Source organism: Leopardus geoffroyi, chromosome C3 (assembly GCF_018350155.1).
Source record: "Leopardus geoffroyi isolate Oge1 chromosome C3, O.geoffroyi_Oge1_pat1.0, whole genome shotgun sequence".
NCBI classification, from domain to species: domain Eukaryota; kingdom Metazoa; phylum Chordata; class Mammalia; order Carnivora; family Felidae; genus Leopardus; species Leopardus geoffroyi.
Genome location: NC_059338.1, coordinates 139887759 through 139910766, shown reverse-complemented (window position 1 = coordinate 139910766; position 23008 = coordinate 139887759). Strand labels below are relative to the sequence as shown.

General features: G+C 39.4%; 1 protein-coding gene across 7 annotated transcripts in view; it reads right to left on the bottom strand.

The window, feature by feature from the left end:
- Positions 1–805: 805 nt before the first annotated feature.
- TTPA (alpha tocopherol transfer protein) overlaps positions 806–23008 on the bottom strand; it is a 60814-nt gene continuing 38611 nt past the window's right edge. Inside the window, exons 1-6 of one of the 7 annotated variants that reach the window (XM_045455135.1) lie at positions 19408–19521; positions 17921–18139; positions 12520–12673; positions 6976–7169; positions 5351–5461; positions 1372–2980 (exon numbers count right to left, since the gene is read on the bottom strand). In XM_045455135.1, the coding sequence (XP_045311091.1) occupies positions 2807–2980; positions 5351–5461; positions 6976–7169; positions 12520–12673; positions 17921–17971 (684 nt within the window). In that variant the 5' untranslated portion in view covers positions 17972–18139; positions 19408–19521 and the 3' untranslated portion in view covers positions 1372–2806. The other 6 variants (XM_045455134.1, XM_045455130.1, XM_045455132.1 and 3 more) reach the window with 6 other exon arrangements.

The following is a 23008-nucleotide window of genomic DNA, read 5'->3' as shown; positions in this document are numbered from 1 at the left end:
GTTAAGTTTTCTGTTCACTATAATACTAAGTCCGTGTACAGTGTTACCAAAAGTAGATAGTTAATGGATGAATGTGGTCAACTCGGATAGAGAAGGGAGTGGTCAAGTGAATACTAGGTGTGGGGGCAGGAGGAGGAGGGTGTGTGCTTGCTAACCAAAAAATTAGTGGAGACATACGGCTGCCAATCCTAATTTTATTACCATCATTTCTAGTTCTTCCTTTGTAACTCCTACTTCCTCCACAGCCTCTGAGAGTGGCAAAATTCAACAAACATGTAAGGCCAGTAAGGAGGGTTTCAGACAACATCATGCTACTAGTGTGCTGAGTTTTGGGCTGGTTTGTATGTTTGACCTGTTCCGTGAGCTCTAGGCTTCATTCAGGTGAGTGGCAAAGAGAATATGTGCTCTATGACTTCAGTGTTACTTCCGTAAGAAAAATATATAGTTTGACAAATAAAGTCATGATCCAGGCTAACAGCAGATTTGGTTTCAAAATTAAATTATCTGATTAAGTAGCACACTCTTTTTTCACTTAGAAGTTTTAACTTCTTTAAGTCTGCATGGCTTAGTTTCATGAAATTGGCTTGTGGTCCCTTTAAGCACAGACAAAGGCATTGGAGAAAGATAATGCTGAGCTAAGCAGCCGGGAAAACCAGCCTGCAATGAAAACTTACAAAGGAAAACTAGCCTTTGGGTACTGGACAACCAGATTTGGTAAGTTTTTCCTAAGCTTACCTGTAAGGAAAAGTAATTTTTGAAAATGAATGCCTAATATTTATATTTAAAAATGAGAAAGAAACAGCTATAGCTTATGTAAAAGATCTTTATTATTTTTGAACAATATTAACACAAATTATTGTGCAGCTCAGTAACATAATGAGCGCATGTTAGAGTTAACCTTGTAAAAGGCACTTCTGGTGCAATTACAGTAAAGTAATATACAGTAACTTAGTAATATAGACAATTTGATAGTTATTTATCCTGCCACCTTATAAAATTGCCTGCTCACTTCGCCTTGTTCTTTTCATGTTCTTCAGTGAATTGCTGCATTTAAAAAAATATGTCACAGTACCATCATGAAATGCACTTCTACTGACTGACATATTTTAATTCTATTTACTGTTAATAACATCACCACTGAATCACATTTAAACAACATTTTTAAATACTATCCTTTATTCACGTGCTAAAGTAATCATTCCTTCACAGAGTCATGAGTAAGTGTTTTAAGTATCCAAATGTATATGAAGTGGAACTCGGATATAAACCTCCTTTACAGAAAAATAAAAGTTGGGTAAACCAGAGCTTTTTGTCGTTGTTATTGTTTATTGTTTTTCAATGATTTGATTCTGCTGTTATTTTTAATCATACAATTTTGTGAATTATATAATTTTGTAAGGAAGTCTTTATGATTTTTTTTTAGAAAACAGGCACAGTCTAATTTTTTAATAAAAATTATAATGTAAAGTTAGCTTCCCAATGCTAAATCAAAATTTGTTCTCTAATGAACATTCACAGTTGCTCTCAATTTTTTCATAGACATATGTACAGAGAATTAAAATTATCAGCTCACCTGATTAGAATAATTTTCTTATAAAGAAAAATACCCTTCATATATCCTTTCACAAAGATACTATTGCATGATTAAAGTTGAACAAATGTGTAACAACTTTGCGCTGTTTTTTTCTTTTCAAACTTAAAATAAAATTTCAAAATTATGAAACACTGTGTCATAAATTGAAAGCTATATTGACATTGTATCTTTCTTAATAAATGAAATATTCTATGACATAAGCTATAATATAAACAGCACATTTTAACTACTGATTTTTTAAAGTAAATATGAATTATAGAATTTGTCTAGAATATTCTGATATATATTAAAAGTTAAATTATTTCATACATAATCTGAAAAGTTCCAGGTGTAACTGACAGTGATTTTTAAAATGTAAACATTTCCTTTCCTTTGTGTAGTTGTGTTATTGTTCAATTAAAAATAGAGTCCATGTATGACTACTAAGTATTATTCCATTTCTAAGTCTCTGTGTAGTCTTGATAAGATAACTAAAAACAGAAGTCAAAATTACGTTCTTGATTTGTTTGAAAATGCAGAAATAGTATTAAGAAGCCATCAGCTATACCTAAAATATTTCCTAAATTATTTTTGATTATCAATTTTGTCAACATGAGTAATTTCAGAGACCTCTAGATGCTACATACAATAGTTTATGGTATCTAGACTCTTCAATCAAAATTTTCTATTGTGCAAATTATGCTGAAATAGAACCTCCCTGAGATAAACTGTCTTGCTGGCCCATAGAAATAACTCTGTAAAACTGTATTCAGATTTTAATCTGAATTATAATCTAATCTGACACCCACCCATGATGGATGTTGATAGATTTTTATCATCAGATGATTTGTACTAATACTTCTTTTTCATGGACTATTTGTAGTACACTAATTCCTAAACCAATGTAGTCAAATAACTTGGTTAAAAGGAAACTTTTCAGGAATATACAAAGGTGAACATGAATAGCTACTTTAAGAGATAACTTCAAGTACAAAAACCAGGAATCTCTTCTATGCTTTCAAGAAGTACTAACATTTAACTACCTGAAAGATAAAATGCATTTAAAAAGCAGTTTTCCAAATCCCTATGTTGCTCATGTCAGAAGAGTTTTACATTTTAGAAGATCAATCAGACAAGCATTAACTAGTTTAAAAAGATTATTTTTCTTTCATTCATGTAACCAGGTAGGATCTCACTCATGTATATTTAATATTCACATTAAATAACTTCTTCTCATTGATTGATCTGTGAAATGCTGCTGAGATAATTTTCAGACTTCATTATAAAATTTGTCCACTCCTGACAAATGTCCTCCATGGAGAATTCTGTACCACCATATTCCAGAGGAAGAATGTCTGGGAAATGCTGAAGTAAGCTTTGTTTGTAATTGTTCCCATGCATATGAATCTGAAATAGCCAAAATGTTTGAGAAGATATGCCCCAGCCTCTCAGTTTACTAGATGCATTTCTAATGTAAAATCAATACCATAAAATAAGGCACTCTAATGACTTTCAAGATAGGAGAGCATGAATAGATACTATGCCCTTTATTTCCCTACTTATGTAAGAATTTTACTTAAGTTTGTATTGTGTTGCTTATGAGTCTAATCGATTATCTTACTGTTTTTTATACATGTTTGTATTCTGATAACTATATAAGATTTATAAAAAGATCTTCTATCCTCTTTCAAAAATAGATTTTTAGGGGCACCTGGGTGGCTCAGTCGGTTAAGCATGTGACTCTTGATTTCGGCCCAGGTCATGATCTCACCATTCATGAAATCCATGCTGTCAACAGAGAGCCTGCTTGGGATTCTCTCTCTTCCTCTCTCTTTGCCCCTCCATCCCCCCACGCCTTGACTAAATAAACTTTAAAAAATAGATTTTTTTAAACTCAAAATTATTTTATACATTCTGTTCCCTAATGTACATGTGATTCAAAACATCTAACATCCTGAGACTCTTCTATAGATGATAAAAAAAATGTGCTACTTGGTATTAGTTCATATGAAATAAAAGCATATATCTGCACACACAGCTATGTATGTGGGGAGTAATTTATGTGGCACAATTAATGGCTATTAAATTGGCTATTAAAGAATTAAGAGACAATTATGGTGGAGAACCTTAAATTTTCAAATACTTTAAACTATAAAAATTGATCATATAATGCCATGAAGTTAAAATAAAGACTTGGAACCTTTAGCACATGTTGCTAGAAACAAATAAGTACCCTTTTTCCATCTGCTAGGGTAAAATGTTCATCTGTGCATTAGAAGAATAAAACAAGTTCCTCAGGAACCTCAGAGCCCCAATTCTTGGCTTCTTCTGAAATGTTTAAAATATCATCAGCTCATTGAAAAGAAAATCTCCTATCTCCTCAGGAAGGGCCAAATAAGAACATTCATAGGGTATTGGCAAAAGGTTGAATGGGAGGAGAAGGGCTGGGCTGGGTCCCCACCTCTCTAATTGTGGCAAGTCCATTTCATGTCAATTAACTTTCACCGAAATGCTTCACCTCCTTCTCAATTTTTTATCTTTCTTTCTTTTTTGCTCATATTCTCCTATTTGTTAGGTTGAGTGTATTGTTATTTTTGCTTTTATTTGTCCAGAATATACCCCAAAATAGAAATACTTATTTTTAGACATTTTAGAGTTAAACAGAAGGTGGTCAGCCATTATGAAGCTACGCTGAAGAGAGACAATAATGAACACCCCAAAACTGACTTTTCTAAAAATACTAGAATGCAAAGTGGCCATCTTCATAGGTGTGGTTCTTCTTGAAGACAGATAGAAATTCCTACTGAATAACCTCTACAAATTATCCTTTACAGATTAATGTAGAAGAGTGGTTGCCATTCTTGGGAACTCAGATTTTATTTTTGATACTTGAAAAACTCCTAAAAGACATTAGATAGTCACCTCAGATAAGCCTCCACAGGATAGGTCAAAAAAGAAGACAAAAACAAAAACAATCAAATCGTTTTGCTTTAACTAACATGACATTAAGTCACATACCTTGGGTACTGTGATTTTCAGTCATGCATGTCTAATTTAAATACATTTATTTTTTATTTGCACAGATAACACATTCATATGGCTAGAAATCAAAACAAGATAAAAGATACACAGTGAGATGCCCTGGTCCCTACTCACACCTTATCCGCCTCTGCTACCATTTAGGTAACCATTTAGGTTGCTTTCTTGTATATCCTTTTAATGCAGCTGTAACCAGAGATTCTGATTTCTCCCCTTTTTATACAGAAGGTAGCATACTATAAAAGCTATCCTTCGTTTGCTTATTTCACTTTACAATACATCCTGCAAATTATATCATATTCTATTGAGTTGATGTGTCTGTTTATATAACCAGTTCCCCGATGGTGAACACTTGGTGGTTTCCAATCTTTTGTTGCAGTGAATCCTCTCGTACATGTAATTTTGTTAATGTGTTGGTATATCTGTGGGATAAAATCCCAGAAGTGCAAGGACTGTGTTTGGTAACTATGACCACACTGCCCTCTAGAGGGAATATGCCGTTTTGCACTGCCGCTAGCAATGAACGAGAGGCCCAGTTTCTCCAATCTCACTAACTTGGTTTTTCAAAATTAAAAAGGAATTTTAATTTATAAAAGCAGTTGGTTTGTTAGACAAATACTTACAACACCGGGTTAATTGTGAGGAGGGGAGGGGAGATAATAATGCAATCCTTAAATAAAAAAAGGATGGGAATGTCTGCTACAGAAGAATAGTGACTTGAATATGTTTTTTACTCACCCGTTCCTTAATTTTTTCAGTCAGGAATGGTTTAATCATGGAAAAGACAGCATGAAAAATTATTGGCTCATTTATCAAATGGATACCACGAACTTTTAATGGAAAGGAATCCTTTTGAAAATAAAAAAATGTTAATAACAAAGCATAAATTAACATATATTCCTATCGAGCAGTCCATTCTTTGAACACTTGCTACACCTAGTGCATGCAGGACCTAAAGTGGGATTTTATTTTCAGAATTATGTATTGTATCAGTACAATAGCCTCCTTTCCAGTTCACAGTCGCTAGAGTAAGGAAAATCTCTAAAAAAGATTTCACCTTACAGCTTAGACAAAGTATGTTAAGACCCATCTACATCTTTTGTAAGTAAGACACAGAAAATATCTTCCCTAATCACGTATACATGTCCTTTCAAGGAACCAATCAGTCATTTGAATATCTATAGCTAACCATCTTCTCCTAATTTTTATTTTGAGAAAATAATTAAAACTTCATAGAAGTTGAAAGAATAAACACACACTTTTAAACCTTTAACCCAGGTTAAGTCTTTCACATCAAAGTAACACAGGTTTATTTGGAAAGTTAAGGATAAATAAAAAACACTTCATCAATAGTTTTCCTACCCAAAATGTGTTGTTAACGTACTGATTTGTCTCCCCAAGTTTCTGTCATAAAAAGAGATTTTTTTCCTATGCATAGCTTTTAGAGATGTGTTATCAATTTGGAGCTTTTCCTTCCAGATTCTTTCCGTGAATAATTTTATTTTAAACATAATTGCCAATATGGTCTCTAAATGATTTGCACCCTGTTTTGTTTTATTGACAGAATACGATTTTTTTTACACATCATGAGTTTTAATATCATTGCAATAATCTATTAAATGGATGTACCATAATTTAAGTAACCATTTTCCTGTTACTGCACTAATAAGCTGTTTCTAATTTTCATCTATAAAAATTGATGCCAAAGCAACTGTCTTCATTTACATAAGGCGATAAGCACAACTCTTACATTCAGATGACCTGACCTGGAATTCTTGCTTCTCTACTGACAAAATGTGTGTGCTTGGGCATTGTGACCTCTCCGATACAGTTAATTAATCTGTAAAATGGGAAAATAATAGCCATAGGCTCGTTTGGCCATTAAATGGTAATGCACTTGAGACACTTAACAAAGTACCTGGCACATAGTATATACAAAGTCTTTACCGTATTTAAGATTATTCCTTGGCTAGGCCCCCGAAAGTAGTATTAGATGATGGCCATCTTAAAAATCTTTTAATTTCTGAAAGAACTGCATCAATTTATACCTACCAAGAATGTTACATTCTATTGTACCATTGCTATAAATATTGTTTTGAGTCAATCTTTTAATTTAGGAAGAAAAATTTAATAACAAAAAGAGAAAATTACCACATTGTCATTTAAATGTATAAATTCTGTGGTTACTAATTTTGAACGTATTTTTGGTTTCTTGCAACGTTCTTTGTTTCATGAATTAATCACCCTTTACTTCCTCTTAGCGTCATTGAGTTATGTGTATCATTTAAAAATTTTTATTTAATTTTCTGATAAATGCACCATCCCTTACAAATTTATCCCAAAGAGTTAAAATATACACTTACTGTAAGAACAGCAGCAATCTTCTTGGCTACCGATGGGGTAATTTGAAAAGCGTGAGAAAATTGCCAGCCTTCTAGATCAAAGACAGCTTTGATACCATTCCGTTGGGTTTCTACCTCCTCTACAATAAGCTCGGATGTGATTAGACTTACACGGAAAACATCATAAGCTGTGAAAACTTTTGGGTCCCATTGTGCTAAAAAAGAAAATTTTTAAATAGTATATCTCAGCACAGTGTAAAAACTCAGGAAGATTTACAAAGGGAAACCAATTCTTTCAAGACTTAAAAGATCAGTAGAAATAAAAACATGTACAATGATCATGGATTGAATAATAGATCAAATAGATCTAAAAACATGTTCCTGCTTCTCCCTCCACCCTCAGATCCCTAGCAAAGAAGAGATTTTAAAAGCATGGGGGAAAAGAGAACGCATGCAGGCTAGATTTGACTGCCAGATGAAACTACGCCCACCACATGCAGGAGACGGCTGTGGCTGAAGATGAGAATGCCCCCAGGTATGCTCCAAGCTCAGAGGTATTGGAAATGAGAAAAGCTTTTGGGTGATAAAGCCTCATAAGGAGTAACTAGGGCCCTGTAGTAACCAAAGAGGTTGCTAAGGGAAATGTGTGAACAGCAGATTGGCAGGCTGATGTCTCAGACACTCCTCAGTAGCAACAGCACATAGCCGTCATGTCTGAACAGGCCAGAACAGTAAGTGTGGGCTTTGGAAAAGAGACAGGGAAGCACTCCAGTAGCTGCCCACACCCGGGGGGAAAACAACTAGAAGACTAACTGACATTCTAGACTTCTCCCCTCCCCTACCATCCCTGGGCAGGCCAGGGCAAGGAGAAATGGCAGTAACAGACAGGTAAACAGGTGATCTTAAAAGAAGACACGCAGTCATTCAGTATTATAAGAATTTTTAAAAATATACACATTCAAGGAAGACGGGAGTCACACTCAATAGATAAAGGCACTAAAACGCAAGAAAACACTTAATAAAGCAAGAGACATTAAAAAGAAGCAAAATAGTTTGTAAGGGGAAAAAAAAGAATAATGCAGGCTATTATAAGAACATGTTGTTACTTAAGTTTATTTATTTATTTTGAGAGAGAGAGACAGCACAAGCAAGGAAGATGCAGAGAGAGAAGGAGAGAGAGAGAATCCCAAGCAGGCTCTGCACTGTCAGTGCAGAGCCAGATGTGTGGCTCAAACCCAGAAACGGTGAGGTTGTGACCTGAGCCAACACCAAGAGTCAGATGCTTAACCGATTGGGCCACCCAGGCGCCCCAGGACAGAATATTATCTGAAAGAATCAGCTGAGATCTTGGAAATAAAAAGATGGCAATTCAAGCAAATCTCAGCTGAAGGGACAAATGGCAGAAAAGACGAAGCCAACGAGTGGATAATGGTTTGGAATACCAAGCTGAGGAATTCTCTGAAAAGAGCCAAGAATTGATATGTATGTATCAAAAGACTCATGCAGCTGGCGATACGCAGCTAGCAGAAGTTTCAACATCCAACTAATTAGAGTTCTGGAAGGTAATAATGCAGAGAATGGGGAATAGAGGAAAGGGGAGTAACAGTAGAGAAAAATGTTCCAACGCTGAAAAAAATGCAAGTCTTCATATTGAAGGTTCCATGGAGTGTCTAACAAAACAAATTAAAAAGGGGGGGGGAGATTCATGAGTAAGTAATGGCAAAGTTTCAAAGCACCAGTTTCTGGCTTGGACAGCTGGGTAGAATGGTGGTACCATTTACTGAGATAGAAAACAGTGGAAGAGAAATGTTTGGGGAGGAAAAGATCATATGTACTTTTGGACATGTAAAAATGGTGACTGAGAGACATCTAATTGGATACAGATGGAACAAGGAGCTGGTTGTATGGGTCCCTGGGGACAGGAGATATGGGGGTGGGACAGCACAATAGGGATTGTCTTAGGTCTATGCAGAAAGTAGCATCAGAACACGAGGTTGAGGCCAATACCCTAAGGAATTTCAGAATTTAAAGGGTGCCAGCAAAGGAGACTAAGAAGGAGGTAAGCCAGGAAAACATCAGGAGAATGTGGCATCAGAAAAGCCAGGGAAAGAGGATATCTCAAGTAAGAGGAAGTGGTTTGCTGTGTTGAGGGATCAAGTCAAACAGAACCGAACATGTCCATTAGGTTTGGTGAAAAGAAGGCCACTGATGATTTGTTAAGGTCATTTCAGCACAGAGGTGGAAGTGAAATTAGGCCAGGGTGGCTTGAGAGCAATTGTGAAAAACTGAGAAAATACAGATGGTGAACATCACTAATTTATGATGTTTGGCCGAGAATGAGGAGTGGGGAGATAGCTGAGCGGAGGCTGGAGGGTCTGGTGGGATTGAGGAGGAGTTTTCGCTTTGTTTTGGATGGCTGACCCTTAACAGATTTAAATATTGATGGGGAGTGTCTACTAGCAAAGAAAAATTCAAAGATATATGGAGAAGAGACCATCAGAAGTATTCCCAGGTAGGCAAAATAGGATTGCCCCTTGCCTTTTTAGAGCCTCAGCTGCCTGGTAAGAATTTGAATAATCAATTCATGGATAACCCAGCTCAAATATAATATACTACTTCAGACATTGGCAGAAAGCTACCATGGTGAAAACTAGGAGCAGAATGATTGAAAGTCTGCAGTTAAGAAAATAGTAGCTGACCTAAATTTCTGAGCTCACCAACATAGTTGTCTAGACCTGTGCTGTCCAATATGGTAGCCATTAGCCACGTGTGGCTATTTAAACCTAAATTAATTACCATTGGGTAAAAGTAAAAACTCAGTTTCTTAGTTGCAAAAGCCACATTCAAGTGCTCAATAGTCACATGTGGCTAGTGGCTATTGCAGAACAATTTCATCATTATAGAAAATTCCACTGGATAGCACTGGTCTAGGCTCGAAGCTTCTTTGAGGCAAAAGAAAAACATGCCTTAGATTTCTAATTCCTTTTTCAGCATCTATCTAACATTTATCGAGTGCTTCTTATAATGTCAGGTAACGTTCTAATTATATTTCGTATATATTATGAGATTTAACGCTCACAGCAACCCTGTGAGATGGGTTTGCTATGCCCGTTTGAAAGATGAGAAAATGGGATTACAGGTACGACTTCCCATGGAGCTAGAAAGTAGCAGAGCTGGAGTTCCAACCTGGTCAATGTGCTGTAGAACTTGTATTCCTAAGAACTACGCCACAGTCAAAGTTAACGGTCACTGCTAATTGTATTTTTGCTGCTGCAGTATAGTAGTGGGTCCCAAAAGCATAAAATGATATGCTCTGGCTTGTGAGCTAATAATGGCAAAAACTGAGTTTCACCTTGTATTGCCCTGACAGGATGGCGAAAAAGGCTCTGTACATTTTGTCACTGCGTTTACTGCAGACATGATACCTAGGCAAAGGGGGTGATGCTAATGTCCCAAACCCTCTACCACAGATTTCCTTTAGTTCCTCCCATTAATTCAGTTAAGTTGAGGAAATTCATCTTTATTCTATCCTTTCATTTTACTCCTAAACCTCTCCTGATTCTTCTCCTTTTCACCCTAGAATAACGTCTTATTCTACGTAACACACAGGAATTTGCTATATGCCTTGCTTCCCTGACCATCACTGACCTACATGTTTTCTTGACTTTAAAATCTCTTTTAGTTAAACAGTATACTTAACTATTAATGTACTACAAGAAACCCTCCCTAAGCAATAGAAGACTATTGATTCACTGTTAAGGTATATATGTATGTATGTATTTATAAAGGCTTTATTTTTAATGTTTTTAAGTTTATTTATTTTGAGAGCGAGAGAAAGAGAGAGTGTGTGTGTTTGAGCAGGGGAGGGGCAGAGAGAGAGAGAGGGAGAGAAAGAATCCCAAGCAGGTTCTAAGTTGTCAGTGCAAAATCAGGACTCAACTGACTGAGCCACCCAGGCGCCCCTAAAGATTTTATTTTTAAGTAATCTCTGCACCCAGTGTGAGGCTCAAACTTACAACCCCAAGACCAAGAGTCACTGGCTCCACTGACTGAGCCAGCCAGGTGCCCCCAGTGTTAAGGTACTTATGATCAAAGTAGTACATTTGCTTTTTACTTTCAAGGTGTCATTTGTACTTCTTAACTTGCCCCCAGGTAATTTATGAACAGACCCAAAAAACAAAAAAAATACAAAAACCAAAAACCAAAAAACAAACTCCAGGCAGGCAGTACAGTCAGGACACTTGCAGAAAGAATCCCCTGCAGGTTTCAGCTTTATATTCCTGGGACCTCCAACTAGCATTGCAGATAAAATATAAGACTCCCTGTGAAAACTGGAATTCAGATGATCAGGGTGTAATTTTTAACGTAAGTGTGCCCCATGCATACTAAAAACTTATTTGTTGTTTATCTGAAATTCAAATGCGAACTGGACACACCATATTTTCATAAAATGTATGTTTACTTGCTATACAAAACAAGGATACTATCTTAACTCTGGCAACGCTACCCCGAAATAACTTGGGGAACTTCCTTCATCTTCCTAGAACACTGGCGGGGCGACAAGAAGACAGGACAGACATTGTGATGTCTGCTTTATAGACAACAGCTTCACGATTGACCCAGGTGTACTCAATACGTAAGCTGGAGCGAAAACCGGAATCCTTCTACCCCGTCTTCTGATACCCTAAAGAATTGAATGCAGTGTCTTCTTGCAAGATCATAAACAGTTGACTTACAGGTAACAGTTGAGTTACCTATAATCAGGCAGAAAAAGCAAATCTGTAGATATTTTAAAGTTCCCTAGAATATTTTCAGATGCAAAAGTTTTTGTAAGATTATAATTAATGAGATCCTCCTCATGAAATATGCGTTATCTTTGTCCTTCCCACTGGGCCGAGGGAGGATGCCGGGGGCCATGTGAGTCCTCTGTTACGCACCATTTTTAGCCACACAAAGGTCAAAGGAAGGGGCAGTCACCAACCTACGGAAAATACCAGGAAGGCCTGATGCGAAAAGGGGGAAGATGTGACAAGAGGGCCATGTGGAAGACACTGTCTTCCGACTACCCGGGAATGCTCCTTTCTCATCCCAGAGAGTGGGCCCCTGCCTCCTCAGCCCTGGGGCTTAACCCACTAGCCATTCACTCACTCCAGAAGTTTTTAAGTATTAGGCCCTCGTTTCAGTGATTGGGACACACTGAACAGACAAAATCCATGCTCTCATGTGGCATTATTACAGTTCAGAATTCTTATTTGGATTTCCTACTGAGTACTTTTTAAAGCCTTTACCTTGATGTTTTCACCTTTTTTCCTTATTTCTCTACTCTGTTTTCTTTCTCTCTTATTTTATACAGTTGACTGTGTGGAAGAATGGAAGTAAGATTTTCGTTGGTTTTTAATTTTCTCACAATTGCCAGTTTTATTATATTTGAGGGACATTAAAATCTTAATTAAACCTAAGTGAAAACCTAAAAAGCTGAATTCTTAAATATGGACTCGTTAAAGCTTTCAATAGGGCAGTCAAGAAAAAAAAAGAAAAAGAAAAAAAGTACTACGTGTGACTTACCGATTCTGTAAATAAGAACTTTGCTGCCAGTGGGATCTCTGGCTCTCAGAACTCCAAGGTAACCGGCCTTCAGAAGGCCAAGGATACTTCTAGGGCGTAGATCGGCACTTATTTCTGGACATTCTGCCCTCCACTTATAATAGTTTTTCAGTAACTGAAAAATAAAATAAAAATTGTCTACAGATAACATACCTGGTAAGCACTTCGTAAAAATGGTAGCAAAGCCTTGGCATTATGTGTGGCCCTTTCCATCCATTATGTCAGGATTGTAATCTGGCGTATTTTTTTTTTTTTTTTTTTTAGCTGTAAAAATTAAAGTTCTCTTCATCAAGGATCTCAGGTGATAAGACTTCACCACAAATTCAGAGTTGAGTGATTTTCATTTGTCTCCTATGGCCGGTAGTCTCCAAAAACAGCTGCAATACCCCCCCCCTCCTGGTACACATGCGCCATTCGTCCCATCAAAGGTGGGATCCATTTGATTCCTCCTCCTCCTCCCTGAATCTGGGCTGGTCTCACATCTTGCTTTGGCAGAAGTGACACTGTGCTAGTTTAGGAAGTCTGGGACTTTCTGTGTTTGCTTTTTAGGATCAAGATATCACATAAGAATAAGATTACTAAGGGGAGCCTGGGTGACTCAGTCCATTAAAGATCTGACTTCAGCTCAGGTCACAATCTCACCGCTTGGCTAATGAGTTTGAGCCCTGAGTTGGGCTCTGTGCTGACGGCTCAGAGCCTGGAGCTTGCTTCGGATTCTATGTCTCCCCCTCTCTCTCTGCCCCTCCCATGCTCACACTCTGTCTCTGTCCCTCTCAAAAATAAATAAACATTAAAAATTAAAAAAAAAAAAGACTAAGATTGCCAAATGGTAAGTCTAGGTGGAGAGAGACACTGGACAACCAGAGCCATTCTCAGTCTGATCTCAGCCAAGTTCCTATCTGATGCAATGTGGAGCGGAGATGAGCCCCACGCAGCCCTGCCCAAATTAGAGAATCACAGACAAGTAAATAGTTGTGGTTTGAGCCACTAAATTTGGGGGTGATTTGTTACTCAGCGATAGATAACTGAAACATCCACATTTAGTCCTTTCTGAAACAAGGAAGAAGAGAAACCAAACAAATTCGCTCCACAAATATTTTGGGAGCATCTACAACGTTCCACACACTGTGTAGGGGCTTGAGTTACAACAATGAACAGAGTAAAATGCTTGCATTCCTTGGAGCTAACCTGTCAGTAACCGCTGCATCATACAAGCCATGTTTTGTAGTGAAAAGTTAAATTCCCAGGCTGCTGCTTCAGAAAAATCTTAACTCTACCATTCGTTATCTGTGTGATCTTGGGTAAATGTTTAACTCCTTTGAGTCTTGTTTTCTCTATATCTGCCCGGTAGGGTTAAATCATACACCGGCATAATGAGTGGTAGTTACTACTGCTGTTGTGATAATTGGGAGTTATTTGGATCTATATTGCTCATCCAAGTATTTTAGTGCAGGTTTATATTAAAGGTAACTAGGATTTTTTGGTTTCATTTTCTTTTCCTTCAAAAACATGGGCTAAATCAAAGATACAAAGGAACATCTCTATACCACTACTATTCTTTCTACTAATAGAAAAACAACAAAAATCAATGTTTAAAATTTTTTTAATGTTTATTTATTTTTGAGAGAGAGAGACAGCACGAGCAGGGAAGGGGCAGACAGAGAGGGAGACCCAGAATCCAAAGCAGGCTCCAGGCTCTGAGCTGTCAGCAGAGTCAGACGCGGGGCTTGAACTCACAAGCCGAGCCGTGAGATTATGACCTGAGCCAAAGTCGGATCTTTAATGGACTGAGCCGCCCAGGTGCCCCCAAAATCAACGTTTTAATTGAGACTTGCGTTCAGGGTGGCACAGTATGCCTGGATGGTACGTCGTGGCAAAGTGTGAAGGAATCCTGTTTTAAAAGAACCACCAGTAATGGTTACTCTGCATTTACAAATAAAACAGATATTGCCAGTGTCTTGTGGAGAATCCTAAAATCAAATTATGCATGTAAAATTTGTGATTTTAAAATTTTCCTCTTCACGATTTTCCGTGTTCTCAATTTTTGTAAAATGCCAGCATGTTTGTTTTGAGTTTGAAGAGGTCTGCTAGCAGTGGGGAACTGAGGTTCAGATGAAAGGAAGGGACGGATCCCATTGTCATTGGAATCAACATGACAGGTGTGATCACAAAGTTGTTATGCTCTGGATGAGAAACTACGAATACAAATTCAAAAACCAAGCAGAAGGGGGAATTCCAACCTTTGGGCAATGTAAGTGACTGGAAAAGGCTGAAGAACGAGAAAAGCTGGTTGGACTGTATACAGGAGAAGCGATACCGTGATGCACAGAAAGGAGGGAGAAGTTATGTGTGCCAGCTGCCCCTCTCTCCTTTCTCTCTCGCACGGATATTGTCTTTCCAACTTTCTCTATTTCTGTTTTTCTCCCTCTCATTTCTTCATTTGATAAACTTTTCCGAATTGTTTTAAAAAAAGAGAGTTGCTACAAGTTAAATGAAACTGAGAGGTAAGAACGAAAAAAGTCCATAAATCTGCCAACAACGAAATAATTGGTGACCTAAATAGCAGCTACCAAAAGCAGAAAGAACAAAAGGTACATTGTAGATTCTGATATATTCATTCTACTCTATGAGTTTCTCTTCCTCCTCCTGTCTGAGAGGGCATCAGAACAAAGGTTAAAAGCATGTTACAATGCTCATTACTTCGATGGTCCCTCAGATATACAAATAGTCCTTTTAATACTGATTCAAGGAAAACGCTAGACACAGCATATCAGCACCTGTATAAAAAGAATGATCTGAATTTACCATGGAGCCATAGAAGTTGTAGGCTCATTAAAAGGGATCTGTTAGGTAACGGAGGCAGGGTCTTTGGCTGATTGATCTCTGCAGAGTGCTGGGCACCAGGGAGATAGGTACATGTGTTGAACGAAAGAATAAATGAATGCATGAGTAAGCCAGCTGAATTCACAAACCTGAGAAACTGGCTTTTGTAAAGATGTGCAAATCACTCTTATGCTTGGACATTTAGCTTTTGCAAATTGAAATATCTAAACTCGGATCTTTGATGATTACTTTTCCATTGATAAATCAATTCAAAACCCCGGCTGACATATAAATAAGTTATATAAATGACGTAAACTGCTACTGAGCAATTCTCAAACAAATCATCAAAAGTCCACAACAACAGAAAACTGGAAGCAGGTCAATATCATTACTGGAAGGCAACTCTTTTGTACCACAATTAGGAATAATTAAGTAAATAAAAGCTATGGTTTATTTTAACTATGCGTTGTAATCGAGTATGTTTCTTCTTACATTTTTCACGTACTTTCAAACAAAATAAGGACTATGTTTGTGCAGCTTTTATAGGGTTCAATGGCATCATTTCAATTCCTTCTCACAACCATCCTGAGAGGTAACTACTGTTACCCAATTTTTTGGAGAAGAAAACACCAAAGAAGCTACATTTACAAAAGAAGCTACATTGAAAGGGAAATTAGCAGGGAGAGTCAATGGATTTTGAAAGCTGCAAGGACTTTAGGAAAACCATAAAAATATTTAAAAGATAAAAAAAAACTTGCCACACGGAGCAAAAATATAAGGAACTGAACTAGTCACTTGTAAAAGACAGGAATTCACAAGAATATGTGGGACAGGCAAAGGTTAACAGTTGGCTGTTTTAAGTTCATTGTTTTAAACAGAAGGGTCAAGTGTAGTGTGCTTGAGAGCATAGGCTCTGCAAACATCAAGCCAAGTTCAGATCCCTACTCTACCACTTAATAAATGACTTCGAACTAGTTACTCTCTGCATCTCAGTTTCTTCCAAAATAAGTGAATAATGACATAATCCACACAAACACTATTTACCAAAATACCTGGTACTCCATAAGCTGTTAGAATCATAAAAACCTCATTAATTCATTATAACTTGAAACATAAAAACTAGAATAATGAGAAGTTTCAATGTAACTGAGGGGCTTATCAAGCTTTCTTCATATGCTAAAACTTTGGGATTTTTATATTATAAATAAGGGACTTTGAGTTGAATTAGCTGCTTTTATGGTGGAAAATGAAAAAAAAATAGTTTCACACTCTAAGCCTTTCCCTTTCCTTTTCAGTTGGCAGAAAAGTGAGGCAAAACGTTCACAGACACTTGATCCCTATCCAATGGATTTAGACAGTCTTGCCGGCCAATTCCTCAAGGATATGGTGCAATGAAAACAATTCAGGAAAATAAAGAACACAGGAAATAATATATATAGCAGAGGCTGGGGGTAAATTTTATTTCTTCTTTTGTTTAGACATTACTTTTATTTATTTATTATTTTTTAAGGTTTATTCATTTTTTGAGAGACAGAGACTGAGCGGGGGAGGGGCAGAGAGAGAGGGAGACACAGAATCCAAAGCAGGCTCCAGGCTCTGAGCTGTCAGCACAGAGCCCGACGTGGGGCTCAAACTCACAAACTGTGAGATCATGACCTGAGCCAAAGTCAGACGCTTAACGGACTGAGCCACCCAGGTGCCCCTAGACATTACTTTTAAAAAGCAGCTAAAATGAAATCGGTAAATCATTCACTTTTTTATTATTAGTTACCTCTACACATTTATATGTTTAATGCCTCATTTGAACTGTACTCTTCATAGGACCTAAGGTTGTGTTTGTATTTAGTAGTTGCTGAATTTAGTTTATTGCTCATGATGTTGGAATACCTGGGTAAACATCTGACAAAACAAAATTAAAGTCAGGTTCTTATTTCATTCCTAACATCAAAATAAATCTCAGTAGATTAGCAACTCCAACATTAAAAAGAGAAGTCATAAATTACTATAGAAAATTTTGGAGAGGAGAAGAGCTTATAAGACCCAGAAGCAATCAAAGAACAATCTAACTGATATATTTGGTTACATAGAAGTGTTTAAACTCTGCCGAGAAAAAAAAAATAGTACAAGCAATGTCAAAAGACAACAAACTAGGAGAAAGGCTTATTTTCTTTAAACATAAAGATATTTTATGAATAAAAAATTATATGTATATTTTATGTGAACAAAATGGAAGAGAATTAACAAATGGTAAAAACAGGCAGTTAACTGGAAAATAATTTAAAAATTTTAAGTATACGAAACATGATTAACCTCACTTATAATTTACAAAATGCATATTACAGTGAGAACCAATTTTTCACCAAGCAGGTTGACACACATCATAATGTTTGATAGTACAGGGTGGGTGATAATAGGAAGAAAAAGTCACCATTCTGTAGCATAAAAGTGATAAAGTTAGTGCAAACACTTTGAAGGACAGTTGTTGCATTCATCAACATTGAAAATGCACCTCTTCAGCAACTGTACGGGCTGAACTTACCTTATAAGGATATATTCCTGTTTCTGCACAAAGACAAATGTATAAAGACATACTACAAAATCCACTTGGTGATGGAAGAAACCCCGTTTCTCTTATCTACTGCATTTTGTACACCGCCAGGCTAATTTCAGTTCAAAAAATAATCGTTGAAGGAATGAACAGCATGCATGATGGCATTGCTGCTGGCTGATGACAACTCCTGTGTCCAGTAACAGGGGACTGTTAATAAATGTTAATATAATTAATTCATACAATGGAATTGCACACAGCTCCCCGAAAGAATAAAATGTATGCACACATGCTGAAATAGGCTGATCTCTATGAGAAATTATGTAAACAAATAAAATAAAATAAAGGCCAAACGTAAAACACATACCTATGCCGCGTGAGCTCAGACTATACCCAGAAAGAGAAACATGTAACAGTAACTGCTTCTGGGTAACCGACCAATGAAATGAAGGTTTTGGGTGGGGAAGTTTTTTCCTTTAGAAAGTTACTTTTAGAAACTTACTTTGCACTCCTTGTTACTTATGGATTTTTTAAATCCCCCGTGCTCTTTACTTTTTCGGTTAAAAATTAGTTAACAACAACAACAACAAAAAGCTCATACCGAGACATGTTTACGATTCTGTACTATAATACGTCCCCTGCGGCCCACCTCGCAACACGACATTGAGCAAGCCAGTTGGCAAAAGGGCGAGATCAGGTTCAATCGCTGGGTGCTTACTCTTAGGTCAGGCTCTGTGCCAGATTGGCTAACGTTCAATTCTCGAAATCAGTCAGTGGGCTAGGCTTTCTCACCATTATTTAACAGGAAAGGATGCTGAGCCCAAAGTGACAGACTCAAGGTTACATCTCTCTTTTCGATTCCTGTCTTCGCACCACCCCTTCTCTCAACCATCTGTAGCAAACCTGGAAACACAGAAGAGCCAGCTCGTCCCATACCTTTCCACTCAAAATATACCGGACGGCTTTACCGTCCTGACAAAGTATTATCAGGAATGGCACTCTTTTGCTAGAATTTGGCCTCAGACCTTCAGTTTTACTGGCGACTCCACACTCCCGGCCACACGTGCAGTGATCTGCTAAGATGTGATAAACCCAGGCTTCCTCCTTCTCAGCTGTTACTTTGGTTTCTACCACCGGCTTTGCGCCAGGGAGAGGAAAGGCATTCGCCCCGAACTTCATGGGTTCGGGAGACTCATGTAGAGCAGAGCTCCAGTGGTTGGAGGTCAAACGGGCCATCACCCCAGAGCGCTCCAGCTTTTTCTAGGTTTTCCGTTTCCAAGACCCTGAGAAACCGGCAGGACCCGCGCGGGATTTCTCAGAGCACCTGCAGCCACCGCGCCCGCCGCCCGGTGCGCGTCTGGGGCGCCTTCCCGCCACGGTTCTGCAGGCGACTCGAGCTTTCGCGGGGGTCTGGGCCGAGCCGCGGCGGGCCCCCAGCCCTGCCCGCGGAGGGGAACGCAGCCGGGAGGCACGCTTACCCGCCAGGCCTGGTCGACGTCGAAGTCCCGGGCGCGCAGGAACCGTAGCAGGAAGGAATCGGTGAGGGGCAGCGGGGTCGGCGGAGCGCCGGCCGCCCGGGCCTGGCGCCGCAGCTCGGCCAGGGCGGGTTGCAACAGCGGGGACTGGTCCGGCAGCGCGCTGAGCTGCAGCCCCCGCTCCGGCCCCGGCCGCGTCTCTGCCATGCCCGCCCCGCCGTTTCGGCCGCCCGGGGCCGGGTGGCCGGGAAAAGCGCGGGCGCCGCGCCACCCTCCGGCCCCTCCCCCGGTGACGGCGGGCCGCGCACCCCCACCCGCCCGCCCGCCCCGCGGGGCCGCGACCGGCCTCGCGCGGCCGCGAGGGTGTGCGCCAGCTCCCGGAGGCGCGTGGTGTCCCCCACGGTGCTGCTCCTTCTGGAAACCCGAGCCGTTCTTTCTCCAGTGGGGGAAGGCGTGGTGTCCACCGCCAAAGGGAGGATGTCAGAAAGTTTGCTCGCCTACGGTGATTGCCATGAGTTTGGATGTTTTTCCAAAAAAAAAAAAAAAAAAAAAAAAAAATCTATCTACTAGAGGAAACTTTTCCGTCTTTTTCTCCCTGCCTCCCTGCCTCCCTTTCCTCTTTTCCTGCCTTCCTCTCTCCTTCTTTCCTTGCCTTTGCTTCCTTCCCACCTCTCTTTCTCTCTCCCTCCCTTTGCTCTTTCTCTCATAATCCCTTTCTCATCTTGGAGCTGGAAGGACACCATTTGATGGCACTGCGGCCGAAGTACCAATGAGCGCCCCTCCTTTCGCCCATTAACGCTCCAAGCAGACTTCCCGTCTCAAAAACGTTTTATTGCCACAGTGGTTTCCAAAAAACACTCCCTAAGGCCACCTTAACAGACTCCCTGCTTGGCCACTTCCTCCAAATGCAGGCAGTCTTCTCCGTTCTTGATACTTCATCCTGTTAGCGATAAACACGGATGACTAGCAAGTGCCAAAAAAAAGAAAAAAGAAAAGAAAAGAAAGAAAAAAGTCCTAAACACCGTGGACTTCTTCCCTTCCCGGGCTCCACCGTGTCTAGTCTTTCAGTGGCCTGGCCAAAGGTGTATGACCTCATCCAGGTGAGCCCAGGTAATGAAGATGAATCAGGGAGTCGATGTGGGAACCAGAAAGGTCGCTACATTGGCGTTTTCTTGATCTCTCCCCCCCGCAGCTGTCCTAGAATTGACCTGCGTCCCGCAGGGAAATCCATGAGACTAATTCTTGCCGAATCTACGCCACGTGCCAGGTAGATGCTAGAATTGCACAAACAAACAAAGGCAAATCTTTGCCTTAAGAGACAGTGGTGAGAGGCCCTGCCATTTCATTCATTACAAGAATAGTTATTGAGTTGCTGGCGTTTCCAGACTTTGTTCAAGGTGCAGAGTATACACCTGTGAGTGAAACAGACAGAAACCCTTGTCTTCCGGGACTTTTCATTCTTGTGGATGGGGACAGGCAATAAACAAGACAAACAAGTGACCTTGTGGTATGAGAGATGGGGATCCGTGCTACCGGGAAACAAAGCAAGGAAGGGCGATAGCACCTGTAGTGATGCTCGGATGAAGCCCTGGACGAGGTGACGAAGCTGGCCCAGGGATATCTGGGATTGCAGGGCTCCGGGCTGCGACTTCCAGTCTGATGGAGCTGGGAAGCCGGTACAGTAAATCATCAGAATCCCATGAAAAAAACAATGTAAATGACAGAGATTCCAAGCTTTGATTTTTACTTGGGAGTGAGATGGAAAGCTATTGGTCTCAAGGTGTTACAATTCAGTATGAAGCTGATACGAAAGAAGTACTGGGAATGTGCCGTGAACGCGCAGAGGAAGGCTATTGGTCTCGTCTCGGAGATCTGGGTACGCTGAAAGGGGGGCATTTGCTTGGTTTTAGTGGTGCATTGGCAGTTTGCCCGGTAAAGGAGAAAGTGGGAGGTCGGGAAGAAGGTATTGGGTCGCAATAAAAGAAATACAGGGGAAGCCAGATTTCTCTAATAGTTTAATGTGTTTAAAAGTGAATTAAGGGGCGCCTGGGTGGCTCAGTCGGTTGAGCGTCCGACTTCAGCTCAGGTCACGATCTCGCGGTCCCTGAGTTCGAGCCCCGCGTCGGGCTCTGGGCTGATGGCTCGGAGCCTGGAGCCTGCTTCCGATTCTGTGTCTCCCTCTCTCTCTGCCCCTCCCCCGTTCATGCTCTGTCTCTCTCTGTCTCAAAAATAAATAAACGTCAAAAAAAATTAAAAAAAAATAAATAAAATAAAAGTGAATTAAGAGTGTATGTACAGCATGTTTTCCTTTTCAAAAATTTTCAACACATTTTTCTACGTGTTCTTAGAAATTAGCATCTGCTTTTTTGAAAGTGGGCAGAAACTTCAGTGAGAGCTATGGACACAGCTGTGGTATTCTTTTTTGGAAGTATGCCATGTATGGGTTTGATGTCCTGTTATTTCTGGATCTGTGAGACTCTCATAAGAGAAATGCAAAAGAATACTGACCAATGGATTGGTGGCCATTACACTTGGTGAAAACGGAACCAACACGGAGCCCAGATGACCAGGAGAAATGGCAGTGGTAAGCAGTGGATACCTGTAACAAAACATGAAGAAATTCCAGTGTCTGCAGTTCCATTAAAGACAAGACTGCAATGTCAACGGAAAGAGAAAGAAAAGAAATTGGAGAAGAGGTGTAGACATATAAGGCGAGACTCCTACCCTAACACTTGATTACTTGTTAAATAATGCAGACCACGTGGGGTGCCGGGGTGGCTCAGTCTGTTAAGCGTCTGACTTTGGCTCAGGTCATGATCTCCAGGTTCATGAGTTCGAGCCCCGCGTCGGGCTCTGTGCTGACAGCTCAGAGTCTGGAGCCTGCTTCGGATCCTGTGTCTCCCTCTCTCTCTGCTCCTCCCTTGCTCTCTCTCTCTGTCTCTCTCTCACTCAAAAATAAATAAACATTAAAAAAAAAATAATAACACAGACCATGCTTGTGTCTTTCAACAATGTATCTTGTATCTATATAAAAACTTTGGAATTCTTAACACAGATTTTCAGATGTTACTCAATGTTTGTTTTGAAGCGTTTCAAATTTGCTATGTGCATATTTCACTTCAGTGAGCTGTCATGTTTACTGAAAATCCGTCTAGTCCTCTGGTACAAAGATTCCAAAGGGGTTTTGGAACTAATGGTATGAGGAACAAATAGAGGAAAAGTTAGTTACTATTTGTACAAGTAGCTTACTATTTACTCTGAAATTATTTAGCAATTAATTATTCATTAACACATAATCGTTCATAAGTATATGCATTCATTTATTTGACTTTCAGCCTCACAAAAAAGACATAAATACTATCTATCACTGCTAAGAGATAACTTTCAAAAAGAGGTACAATCATTACTCCAGCAGACATAAAAGTGAACATGTGTTAAAACTTCTATTTTAACTTGTACGCAGAGAACCGGGGAGATGTTATAACGGGTTCAAAGGAGATTTCAAAACAGCATACTTTTATACGAAATGAAAGATGAATATGCAAATAGAGGCAAGACTAACTTCTTCCACAGTGACGGAGGGAGGCCAAGTGAAACTCTACCA